At 60.1% G+C, this 12,960-nt stretch overlaps 1 protein-coding gene across 6 annotated transcripts in view; it reads left to right on the top strand.

Moving 5' to 3' along the window:
- Nucleotides 1-6: 6 nt before the first annotated feature.
- Nucleotides 7-12,960, top strand: part of MACROD1 (MACRO domain containing 1) — a 149,888-nt gene continuing 136,934 nt past the window's right edge. For all 6 annotated transcript variants that reach the window (XM_014537990.1, XM_014537988.1, XM_005864168.2 and 3 more), the window contains exons 1-3: nt 7-85; nt 9,993-10,094; nt 10,680-10,796. In XM_014537990.1, coding sequence (XP_014393476.1) covers nt 34-85; nt 9,993-10,094; nt 10,680-10,796 — 271 coding nt within the window. In that variant the 5' untranslated portion in view covers nt 7-33. The remainder of the gene's footprint in view (nt 86-9,992; nt 10,095-10,679; nt 10,797-12,960) is intronic.

Raw genomic sequence — 12,960 nt, 5'->3', positions numbered from 1 at the left:
AGAGCCGGGGTGCGCACTTGGGCGCCCCTGGCCATGGCGGCGAAGGTGGACCTGAACACCTCCACCGACTGGAAGGAGGCAAAATGTAAGTGTGAGCAGAGGGGACGCGGGCGAGGGCCGCCCCACGTGGGCTTCCGCGGCTGGACGGCACCCCACCAGCAGCTCTTCCTCCTGAGACCGGTGGAAGTTGAGGCCCCCTATACCCTGGTCAGGACTCCCCCGTTCACAGCCACGCCTCCCCCCACCCCCCGCGTTCCCAGCCCCACAAACCAGTTCACCCCCACTGGGTCCAGGTCCCCTGTCAGGAGCGGAGTGAAGGAGGTGGCCGTACCCCACTGGAATGGGTCACAGGGCACCCCCAGAGGTCATCCAGGACCTACCACCTTGCTCCGTTGTGCAGGAGGGAAACTGAGGCCCAGTGCTTGAGCGGAATAGCCCAAGGTCACTTGGGAGCTGGTGGCAGAGCTGACCTCAGGTTCCCCGTGCTTTGCACAGTGTGGCTCCTCAGGTGGCGGCGTGTTGGGCACAGTGGCAGGGAATGGGCCGAGGGGGTCGCCCTCCCGCTGGTGTCCCACCTGGTGGGATCAGATAACCCCAAGGAGTGGCTTCCCTGGGCAGGCCTGTCCCACCTCCACCTCCTCCCCTGTCAGGCCTGCCTCTCTGGGCACGTGCTTTGGTGCCCTTTCGCCCTCATCCCTGGCCTCCTGCCACTTGTTAACAGTCCCTGCCCCATTCCTGGGGGACACAGGGCAGAGATGGGGCATTGTGTCTGTGAGGACAGTGACATCACCCCCACAGGACGGGCAGGAGTCCCAGAGCTGGACTCTGCCCCCGCCCCTGCCCCCCTCCCGCACAGAGCCAGGAAGGGAGGCAGCCTGACCTGCAGAGCCCCAAATAGCCCAGATGCCAGTTCCAGCTGCCCCTGCCCTTCAGGGTCTGCTCCTTGGGCCCTGGTGGCCATTCCCCGCTGGATCCCCTTTCAAAAGGGTAGGGAACGCAGCTCATTGGCTGCGCCCGCCCGTGGAGGGGCTTTGGCCAATGAGGCTGAGAAGGCAGGCCTTGGGCGGCCACGGTTGGGGGTGTAGGGAGGGCGTCCTCTCCGGATTGGAGGTAGAGTTTGAGATGATTTACCCCCATCACGAATCGCTTGGCCTGCGCTGGGATCTTAAAGCGCCCGCAGAAAGCACTTGACTGCTCTCTGAGCACAACAAGTGCTTATCATGCCCTCAGCGCTGGCCCCAGAACACCGATCAGGGCAGGGAGCAGGGGCTGGCAAAGTCCCCCGGCAGGGGACAGCAGAGACCCCCCCAGCAGGGGGACTGTCCCACAGGGAGCCTGGCTTCTCTGTCAGGGGACAGTAACGGTAACCCAGGATGGTAGGAAGGAGCTAGGGAGGCCAGGGGCCCAGGCACCAGGCTCAGATCTGCCTCAGTTTTTAGGATCCAGCTCCCTACCACCACCCATTCCTTGGTGCCCCTGAAAACTTCCAGATCTCATGAAGCTGACAGGCTAGGGATTCCCGGGCCCCTGCGGCGTCTCTGTCCCTCTGCTGGGATGTCCACTCCTTCATTCAGTCCACTTTTACTGAGTGCTCTCTATGTGCAGCTCTGTTTGGTGCTGGGGATGGAGCCACGAGTGAGACAGGGAAGGGCCCTGTCCTCACGGAGCTTCTACTTTGGGGGAGGAAACTGGTAGAGAATTTGGTCGTCCAATGGGACAGTGCCAGTAAAGGTCAGAAACTATGGCAGATGGGGCTGCCTGAGCTCCAGTGCCCTGTCCGGGGCGAGGGGGGAGGGCACTTGGTCCCAGGTACCCCAGCACCAGGTGTCAAGTCCCCAGCAGGTGTCAGATGGCAGCACAGAGACCTCCATGTGTTCTAGTACCTATTGCTGCGTAACCAGTGAGTGGCTTCAACAGCAAGCACCTCCCTCTCTGATGGTCAGGGCGCGGGAGTGGCTTAGCTGGGTGGTTCTGGCTCAGGGTTCTCGGGAGGCCTGGCGACTTGCTGAGGCCTGGAGTGAGCCGTTCCCAGGTGGCTCACTCACAGGAAATGGCTGTTGGCTAGAGGCCTCAGTTCTTCACCACCGTGCCTCCACAGAGCTGCTTGAGTGTCCCTACAACATGGCAGCCGGCTTCCCCCAGAGCAGGTGATCCAAGACGGGGAGCGAGAGGAGACCCAGCCGGAAGCCAGAAGCCACAGTGCCTCCTCGTGACCTGGTTTTCCAGATCGAGCAGCGTGTCTTCTGCCTTATCCCAGGGTGTAGGTCAAGTCATGGAGTCCAGCCCACATTCCAAGGGAGGGAAATTAGGGTCCCCCTTTGGAAGGGAAGAGGATCAAAGAATTAGGGGCCTGTGTTTAAGACCACCACACTGGGGGTGCTGCCTCAGCTGGACCTGCCTCTGGTTGGGGTCCCAGCTTTGGGCCTTGAAGACCCCACACCTTTTCTTTGTTAGATTCAGTTTACACGGGGCAGAGCTGCAGTGATGTAGACCAAGTACACAGACCTTCAGTGTATCGTCAGCGCCTGCATACCCGTATCCAGCCGTGCTCCTCAGGCTGATCGATAGGTAGAACATTGCCATCACCCCAGAAGGTTCCTTTGAGACCCTTTCCAATCAATACCCGTTAAAGCTAGTTACTCTTCTATCGGTTCATTTAGTCCAGCAGTTCTCAACCTGTGGGTCGCGACCCCTTTGGGCGTCGAAGGACCCTTTCACAGGGGTTGCCTAAGACCATCACAAAAACAATAATTACATATTGTTTTTGTGATGAATCACTATGCTTTAATTATGTTCAATTTGTAACAATGAAATTGGGGGTCACCACAACATGAGGAACTGTATTAAAGGGCCCCGGCATTAGGAAGGTTGAGAACCACTGGTGTAGTCTCTTGACCTTCATATGCACAGAGGCATACAGTGTGCCAGCGCCTTTTACTTCATATCTGCGATTCGTCCTCATTAGTGGTGTGTCAACAGTTGGCTCTTTTTTCACGGCTGTTGATACTCCGTGGTGTGGATCTACCACAGTTAGTGTCCCGTCCTCCGGTTGACGGGCATGTGGGCTGCCAGTGTTGGGAATGAAGCTGTGTTGAGTATTCTCATACATGTCTTTGATGGACATGTGTTCTCCCTTCTCTTGGGGACATACCTACACAGGCCTCCAAATGCCCATCGGTGCCTGAGATGGTCCTCTCTTAAAGACTGGTGCCCAGCCCTGGGCAGTGTGGCTCAGTTGGTTGGGCATCGTCCTGTGCACCAAAAGCTTGCTGGTTTGATTCCCTATCAGGGCACATGCCTGGGTTGTGGATCGATCCCCTGTAGGTGGCGTGCAGGAGGCAGCCAATCAATGTTTTGCTCTCATATCAATGTTTCTTTCCTCCCTTCCTTTCTCTCTAAAAGTCAATAAACTACAATCAATGTTTTGCTCTCATATCAATGTTTCTTTCCTTTCCTCAATAAACTTTTTTTTTTTTAAATAAAAGCAGTTAAAAAAGCCTGGTGCATAGTAACCAAACTCACAAGATACTGATGTATAGGTCAGAAGGTTGATGTATAGCTCAAGGTGGGGAATTATGGCAGGAGGTGTGGAAACCCAGGTGCCTGGACGGAGCCTCCTCTCCCTGTGGGGAAGCCATGTGGAAGCCAAATCCTAGTCTTAGGTTCGCTCAGCGCATGTTCTCTAACTGGGGAGCTGGTGGGATGATTTTGGAAGCCGAGCCCTCTGCCCCGGGGCAGGCTGGGCAAGCTTCCCTTGGGGGACCGACCCACCAGGAGCCCCTTCCCTGGCGCTTGTTCCGTGTTGCAGTCTGTGTGCGGCGTTACCTGCCTGCTCAGGCCTGCGTGCAGGATGCGCAGCCCCACACATGGCCCAGTGAGTCCTCTGGACAGGTGGCCGGTTCTGCCTGGCTCTGGGGATGCCTTTTCTCTACCCTCAAGGGAACTGCCCGCTTCCCAGGGCCCATTCTCCCTCTAGGTAAGTGAGGCGGATCGGGCTGGGTCTTCCTGAGGGGGAGACGTTCAGTCTTTTGGGGAGACCCCTGCAGTATCTGACGACACTGGCCAGGGTTACTCTCTCTAAATGAATCCCCTCCTGATCCCCTCAGGTGGTGGCTGTTCCTTGGAAAATTGTAGGAACAGTTGTGCTGGGAGGCAGTCGGGTGTGAAGGGACTCAAGGTCAGGCACTGAGGGCATCTGGGGACTGTCACCACGGGAGGGCCCAGCCTCCAGGAGAGGGGCCTCCTGACTGCAGTGGGGGCAGAGCTGTGTGCGAAAGAGAACAGGCATTGGTGACATCAGACCTGGGCCACCCCAGCACCTGCTCCCATGCTTCCCGAGCCTCAGTTTCCTCATCTGTGAAACAGGACCAACAACCCCTGACTTGCAGGTTTTGTAGGCTGCACTGGGATGACATCAAAACCATGTATACACAGCGGCGCACACGGTGCACGGAGGGTCCCCAGCGGCCCCCCCGGGGCTTGTCTCCTCTCTGCTGTGTTCTGCCCACGGAGACGCTGAGCTTGAGTACACTTGTCCCTGCCATGCGGTCAGACGCTGGAGCTTGAGCCGCACGTCCTGAGTCCTGTTTCCTCTCCCCGGGGGCTCAAGAAAGCACTCGTGTTCCAGCCTGTGTGCGCTGGCGGGGCGGGGGCTCGGTCCCACCCTGTGGCGTCGCATCCAGAGTGGATGATTTATGTGATTTGACTGCTGAGCTGGGAAGTTTTCCGGGCACACCTGGGGGTGGGGGGCCTTCTCCCATCTGTCTTCGGAGGAAGTCGCCTTGGCACATTCCCGGTTCGGGGGAGGCGAGGGGCAGGAAAGCCCCGCGGGGCTTCGAGCTTTGACAAGACCCCGCTGCTGGGGGACGGTGCGCCCCGGTGATGAATGGCCCTGCTGCCCTGTTGGCAGAGCCCGGCGTTACCAGCCCTGCCCACCTGGCCTTCTCCGGAAGAGGAGCCCCCTCCGCGCCGGCCTGTTCTCCCCTTTCTGAACAGCGGCTTGCAGGGCGCCACAAAGACTTCTTAAAACACATCATTGAATTCCCGCTCGCCTGCTGCACTTTATGGCTCTGGCGCAGCCTGCTTCCTCCAGCTCAGAAGCTTTGTCTGGGGTCAGGCCTCCCCATCAAAATTTACTGCAAACATCTTTTTACAACACCTGTCTCACTGAGCTGTGAAATACGCTCGCCTCCAAAACAGAAAGAAAATTAAAACCTGTGTTGTACATCTCTTATCAGAAAAATAAAACTCACTTGTGCTTTAAGTCTGCATCTGTCTTTCGGGCAAAAGGAGATGGACGATGTTATAAATGTGTGGGGCACGTGTCCAGCCGAAGGGCCCCGCTTCTCCCGGGCGCGTGAGGCGGGCCTGGGTGCCACCGGCGGGAAGTGGGGGTGACCAGGGCACTGGGTGAGAATCGCTGTTGTCTTCTCCTCCCTCGGGAGTCAGAGACCAGTGTGTGTAGCTCCTCTGATCAGCCCGGCCGAGACCTGGGGTTGAGGACAGGGTGCCCCCATGCTGGCCTCGAGGGGTGTGTGCTTGGGGACCATGGACTGGAGGGACAAGCTGACACGTGTCCCCAAGGTTGGCACCCAGCGCTGGTGGCAGAGCTGGGAGCTCTGGTTGTCTTCCTCTGTCGTCTCTGAGAAGGGGGGGGCGTCTTTTGGACTTGGCTGGAGAGGGGCTGTGCAGGCCATGGTCACTCAGGCCATGGGTGGGGGGGGGCGGGGGATGGGGCAGGAGAGAGTGAGCACTGGGCGGCATCCTGCCCAGGCCTGCCCGTGGCTGGGCAAGGCTTCTCTGCTTCTTCTGTAAAGGCGGGTGCTGGCATCTGCCAGATGGTGTTGGCTAGGGGACCTGAGCCACCTCCGGGCACCCACACTGGTTGCACGGGTGCCTGGGGCCGGCCCTGGCCAGAGGGCCTCAGCTCCCGGGTCCTGTGGGCTCGGTGGGCTCGGTCTGGGTCCCAGCTGCCCAGTCTCCATGTCACAGCAGATGCGTTCACTCTGGCCCCCACCCCGTGCAGCTGGCTGGGAGTCCCCGCACGTGGGCGGTGCCAAGGCCTCAGAGGGGGGATGTCTTTGGTCACAGTTGTGCAAGATGACAAATATAGGGACCCAAATAATTTAAAAAGCTCCTCTACTCACTGTGCCCCAAGTTGAAAAAAAATCCCCCCAAATTGTGTCTGTTTTGTTTTGACCCCCTTGAGTCTTACCCACTCCGGGCAGGAGTGCTTGTCCCCGAGGTGCGTGCTGCATTTTACCGCTGACACAGCGCTTTCACCGCCAGCTTCTCAGGCGCAGCCAGCCCAGGCTCCAGGAGGGCTGGCGTGTCCTGTTCTAGAGACGAGAAAACTGAGGCGCAGAGAGGCCGGGTGACGCCCGTGAACGTGACGCTGGGCGTGGCGAGCCCAAGCCTGTGGGACCCAGGAGCAGGAAGGAGAACCACAGCAGCGGCCTGGCCCGGCCAGCCTGCCTGGCGCTCCCTCTGCCTCGCGTGGGAGCCTTTGTTTCCAGCCCAGCCCTTCTAGATCCCTCCCCATTTCTCCGCCCACAGGCTCCCTCCTACCTCAGGGCTTTGGTACATGCTGTTCCCTCTGCCCCAAGACTGTTCTCTTAGAAAACCTGTCCTCCACCTCCAGGTCTCAGCTCGTTCGCTACTGATTCAGCCCACGATGTTCACACGTGCCATGCACTGTGCCAGGTGGTGGGGATCCGGAGTAAACAGGACAGATCCAGTGTGGCCAAGGTCAAGTGAGGAGTGAAGGGTAGTCAGGGAAGGGCTGCTCTGGGAGAGGGGGGCAGGGAGGAGGAAGGCCAGGCGGGGGCACAGCCGGTTCAAAGGCCCTGAGGCAGGGCACAGCCTGGCCGGTGGAGGAGCGCAAAGGTGACCTGCTTGGCTGCCTGGCCGAGGTGCAGGGGGCAGAAGGAACTGCACGGGGAGGGTCGCAGGGGAGGAGGTCAGGGAGAGAGGCAGGCCTGCTACTTGGCCATGGTGAGGACGCGGATTGACATGTTCCTAAGCTCCCTGGGCTGCTGTGTGAGGAACCGACGATTGGATGGACACGTGGAGTCGCTGGGAGTTGGGGGCTTGGAGGGGTCTAGGGAGCGACGAGGGAGGCTTGGCCCTGGCAGGGTGAGCAGAAGGCTTGGTTTCGGGGGGACTGTGGGGATAAGTCTGACAGCTCAGAAGATGCTGAGGGGCTGGAGGTGTGGCCCTGGGATTACGAGCATAAAGAAGGTTTGACTGCGAGGCGTTGCTGTGAAGACTAGGGAGGGTGTGGATGAAGGAGGAGGGAGAAGGTACTGAGAAGGGGGCCAGCGAGCCAGGCGGGTCCAGGGGAGGGGCTTCCTGGTGGGGACGGAAGGGGCTGGACGTGCCGAGTGAATACGGAAGGACAGGAAGGGCCACTGCACTGGGCCCCGTGGCCCGTGGTGTCTCTGACCTTGGCCTTGATGGAGAGGTGGGGCCAGACCGTCTTGGGTTGGAGGAGCATGGGAGGGAGGAAGTGTAGACAGTGGAGGAGGAGGGCAGAGAAACGAGGCCACAGCTGTGGGACGTGGAATGTGGGGTCGAGGGAGAGTTTTGTTTTAAAAGATGGAACAGCAGAGGATGTGGAGGGGGAGCTGCCGGAGCTAGTCCTCCGGAAGGTGAGCCAGGTGGCCTTCACGCCCAGGGACTGAAAGGGAGGACGGGGTGTGGGCGGAGGTGGAGGGAGGGGGGCTTGCTGCTTGGTGGGAGGAGGAGGCAGCACCTGATAGTTGGAGGACGAGTGGGGGAGGCTTGGGAGAGGGGAGATGGAAGAGGGCACCCACTTCTGAAGCAGCACCCGGATGGGCGGGAAGACAGGCCACCAGGGGGAGGTCAAGAGTTTATTTCAGCGGTTCTCAACCTTCCTCATGCCGCGGCCCTTTAATACAGTTCCTCATGTTGTGGTGACCCCCAATTTCATTGTTACAAATTGGACATAATTAAAGCATAGTGATTAATCACAAAAACAGTATGTAATTATATATGTGTTTTCCGATGGTCTTAGGCAACCCCTGTGAAAGGGTCGTTCGACCCCCAAAGGGGGCGCGATCCACAGGCTGAGAACCGCTGGTTTATTTATTTATTTTTAAAATATATTTTTATTGATTTCCTAGAGAGGAAAGGAGAGGGCGAGATAGAAACATCAATGATGAGAGAGAACCTCCTGCACGCCCCACATTGGGGATCGAGCCCACGCCCCTGAACATGCTGCTCCTGCCGGGGAACCCCTTCCCGCCCTGGCCGCCTCCCTCTCCCCTCGGAGTCTCTCAGGTCCCCTGGGCTGGGTCCGGGTCCCTGTGCCAGCCCCCGAGGGCCTTCCCCGCCCGCCTGGATGGCTTGCTGGTGCTGAGCCTGGTCGGCCTGTCTCCTGGGCCGGATCATGGGTTCTCCAGGGCCAGGGCCACGTCTGCCTTGTTGGCTGTTGTATCCCCAGCACCAGGTTCAGGACCGGCACTTCGTAGGTGTCTGTGGAAGGGTGGGGCGTGGCTGCCAGAAAGTGGGGTTCTGGTTTGAGCCAGGGGTGCTATGAGCCTTTTATAATCGCCCTGCCATAGAGTTGAGCCGGGCCACAACCTGGGGATCTGCGTCCGTGAGGAGCCGAGGCTTGGAGGCGCCTAGTGACTTTAGCAGGAAAAGGGCACCCCAGGGGCCAACCTGTCTCTTGAATACCTGCCCCTTGCAGCCATCTCCCCAGAAGGCTCCGCGGGGGCACCCCCTTCTCTCCCACCACTTCCTCTAAAGCAGTGGTTCTCAACCTTGGCTGCACATTAGAATCACCTGGGAATCTTTTTTAAATCCTGATTTCTGGGCCTCATCCTCCGGAAATTCTGTTTCTTTGTTACTAATGTTGTGGCCCCACCCCATAACAAAGAAACAATTTCCGGAGGATGAGGCCCAGAAATCAGGATTTTAAAAGGATTCCCAGGTGATTCTAATGTGCAGCCAAGGTTGAGAACCGCTGCTCTAAGGCCCTCCCACCTCTGCACACTTTCTGGTGCTTTTTGAGTCCCTTGTCTGCGACCTTTGCTGGTTATTGTCCCCCAACCCCCCCATGGTCAGGGGAGACTGCTCCAGCTGGGGAGTGTGTGGTCCAGGGCAGTGAGGCTGGGCTGAGCACCTGGGTACCGGGTGGCCTCAGGCCAGCAGGGGGAGCTCACAAGCCACGAGCCTGGACCAGGGCTCAGGAGAGCTGGCTGCTTCTGAGGGGTACTCTGGGCTCCTCTGGGCTCCTCTGCCTGGTGCCGCCGCAGGGGAGCTGGCCTGGGCGACCCAGCAGGCACCTGTGGGGTGGGGGGAGCTCTCAGCCGGTGCTGGGGGGCTGCTGTAACGGGCAGCAGGCTGCTTGGCTCTGTGGCTCTTTGAGGAGGAAGGCTGTCTTGGCTCCCGGTGTCCTGAGCCTACACCTAATGACGATGATGATATCTGATGGATCATGTAACTGATTGGTAATGTGACCCGCTGATGATGTAACTGATTGATCATGTAACTGATTGATCATATAATGGACCGATAATGTAATCAATGGATGATGTAACTGACTGATAATATAATTGATTCATTGTCACCAACCTGCTTGGCCTGAGCATGTGTAAGCTTGAAATGACTCTGCAAGAGGCGTCTTAATCCCCACTCTGTACATGAAGAAATTAGGGGCCCAGAGCTGTGGGCGCAGCTGGAAAGTGGCCGAGTTGATTTCTGAACTCTGGTCTGTGGTGCTGGAGGGATATCCTCCTTGGGCCTCAGTTTCCCCTCCTGAACAAAGAGGGCAGGGCAGGATGTTCCAGGGGCCTCCAGACCCGGACACCCAGGTGGAGCCTGTGGGAAGAAGGGACTCCCAGGGCTGGTTTTCATCCTGGGCGTGACGAGAGTCCGAGACCGTGGGGGTGGGGGTGGGGAAGCCCCCAGGTCTGCCACCCTCCCTGCCAGCCTTGACTGTCCTTCCTGCCCGCCCCGCCCCGCAGCGTTTCTGAAGGGCCTGAGTGACAAGCAGCGGGAGGAGCACTACTTCTGCCAGGACTTCATCCGGCTGAAGAAGGTCCCCACCTGGAAGGAGACGGCGAAAGGTAGGCCTGCTGGGGGTGGCCCCTGCGACCACACCTCGGGAGAATCTTCCCGACGAGGCCAGGAAGAGTGGCAGCAGCGTGTGCTGAGTGCTTGCTGTGTGCGGGGCACTGTGCATGCGTCACCGCATTTAATTAGTAGCACAGCCTGAGGCGGGTTTGGTTTTTATCCCCATGACATCCTTGGGAGGCTGTGCCCAGACCCGCCATCACCTGGCTGTTGAGCCGGGATTTGTGGCTGTGGTGGCGTGGCTCGCGGGGTGTGTGCTGGTGAGCGCCCAGGCCCCGCACACTGTAGCCCTGGTAACTGGTAACCTGGGCAAGTCACTTAACCCACCTAGGCCTCAATTCCACATCTGTGGAATGGGGAGGGCGCTGCTAATACTGCACAGCATTGCCATAAAGATTCAAGACTGGATGTGTGCTGCACATAGTAGGCGCTTAGTCGTGGGCTGCCATCACCAGGGTTTTCAGTCCCCCCCGGCCAGCTGCCTCTGGAAGTGGAGGGGCGCTGTTTGGGCGCCTGGCCCGTGGGCACTGGCGGGTCACTCTGCAGTGACCCGCTCTCTCAGGCTCTGCTTGTTCCAGGGTTGACCGTGAAGGTGGAGGAGCCCAAGTACAAAAAGGACAAGCACCTCAATGAGAAGATCTCCCTGTTCCGCGGCGACATCACCAAGCTGGAGGTGGACGCCATCGTCAACGCCGGTGAGTGGAGGTTCCTGGCTGGCCCGAGCCAGAGACCTGGCGGCCTGGTCACCTTCGCTCTGGTCTGCCGTGCCCCGCACGGGGGACGCCACCTGGCTCCAGCGAGGCTCGGGTGGCCGGATGAGAGGGCCTGCTGGCGCCACGGGAGCCCGGAGTGTCGGCTGAGTGGATGCCTGTTCCCTTGAAACCCTGACCTCTGTGTCAGGGGCGCCTTGGCTGGGCTGCCTCACGGCTCGGAGACCCATTAGCGGCCGGGAAGAGAGAGCCTGGCTGGAATCGCGCCGGGCTGCGGGCCGCCCTTCCAGGAAGGCGGATGCCCTGACCACCGCTTCCTTCCTCCTCCGCCGCCCGCCCCTCACTGTCAGAGCTGGAGCAGGCGGGAGCTCACGGAGGAAGGGCGGGGGCAGGCCCGGTGCCCCAGGCTCAGCTTCCCGTGGTGACTGCTGGCTTGGCAGTTTATTGTGATGAGTCGGGGAGTCTGCTCTCTGTCCCCCTAGAGGGGGGAGGACGGTGGCTGCTCTCCCGGGCAGTGGCTGTCAGGCCAAGGTCAGAGCAGGTGTCAAGGGGCGGTCACGTCCAGGTGTGCGGGTGGTTCACCCACCCCTCACTCCCTCGCTTGCTCGCAGGACGTCACAGCAGGGAGCCCCTTTCTGAGAGCAAGGTCTGGGGACCTGGGCAGGCTCACAGGGAAACCCTGCAGCCTCCGGCACCCCCAGAAGCATCTCCAGTCTCCTTCCTCTCACCCTCGGGCTTGTGTCTGACGCCAGGGCTGGCCAGGGAGTGGGGTCGTCGAAGGGTTCCGGGGCTGGCAGTGCCGATGCTGACTGGCTGAGTGACGCGGCTGCCCGGGGCCTGCTTGTCTGTGGTCTGGGTTGCATTTCTGGCAGCGGCCTCGTTCTGTGTGACCCCCTCTTGATGTCGGCAGGACTGTGCAGTCCCACGGGTGTTCCTGCCCCCACGTTGCCGGTCTCGGTACACAGGTGACTAGGCACACGAGTTCCGACTCAGAGCAGCAGCAGCCTGGGTCACCTCTGCGTTTCTTTTGCTGCTTTTGCTCATTTCCCTGGGCCCCTCGGGTGGCCACGAGGTCTGTGAGTCCATCTGGGGAGACATGGAGCTAAGACTCGCCAGGCTGGGCTGGCAGATGTCACGGCGCCCCGAGGAGAAGGGCGTTCCTGCTGCCTCGACCCAGGAGGGGTTGGCTGGGGGCAGGAGGACCACGCCCTGGGGCTGTGGCTGAGGGGACAGTCCCACAGGCCCATGAGGCTGCCCTGCCCAGTGTATCGTCCCCCCCCCCCGCCCACCGTCAGTCGCTGGCCAGGGTGTGGGAGGCACCCTGCTGGCACTTTCCATGCTGAGCAGCAGAATGGCCGGAGGGGAAAGTGGGGCATCTTATCAGCTCCTTCGCAGCTGAGTGGGTGGTTGGGGGGCCGGGCAGGAGGGTGGGAGGACCCAGGCAGGGCATCAGGTGGGATACAGATGGAGCGGCGGGGGCTCCGGAGGGCTGCGGCGTGATTAATGGCCCTTCCTGAGTGCCCTATGCCTGCCAGCCTCCGAGAGCAGCGGCTCTGGCAGCCTCTTGCGCACTCAGAGAGCACTTCGGTCCTGGCTGCATCCGAGTGCACCGGGCTGGGTGGCAGCGTTTGCACATCTCTCCCCTTTCCTCCAAACCTGCCTGCGCTCCCGCTTCCTCCTTTGCATGGCGGGGGTGGCAGGAAACCCAGCTGCGGGGCGTTGGGGGGCATGAGGAGCTGATGCTCACGAGCTGTGGTGCACACGCAGCGCCTGGCATGAACCGGGAGCCTCAGCACCTGCCGGTGCTGTCGGTGCCACGTCGTTCCTCTGGCGTCGGCCCTGTCCCGGCGATGAAAAGGGGTGCTGGGTGCCTCCCACAGATGAGCAGCGTTCTCCTCCCTCTGCTGGCCTCAGTTTACCCAGCACCGCTTGGCGAGTTTTCCTGGGATCTCCTTATTTCTAGAAAGAGTCTCACAGCAGGGAGAACCCAGAACCTGCCTGGAGCCCCAGGGCATGGCTGAGGCTGGCCCTTGGACTCAGGGAGTCCACACAGAGCTTGCACCCGTCCAGGCCATCCGTCCAGGTGTTTGCCCAGCCCTGGTGTTCGGGTGGCCTTGCACTGGTGAGACCTCAGGGTCCTAGGAGGTCT

This window comes from Myotis brandtii, unplaced genomic scaffold, assembly GCF_000412655.1.
Source record: "Myotis brandtii unplaced genomic scaffold, ASM41265v1 scaffold187, whole genome shotgun sequence".
Classification (NCBI taxonomy): domain Eukaryota; kingdom Metazoa; phylum Chordata; class Mammalia; order Chiroptera; family Vespertilionidae; genus Myotis; species Myotis brandtii.
Note: the sequence above shows the minus strand (reverse complement) of the source record. Positions and strands in the feature narration are given on the sequence as shown.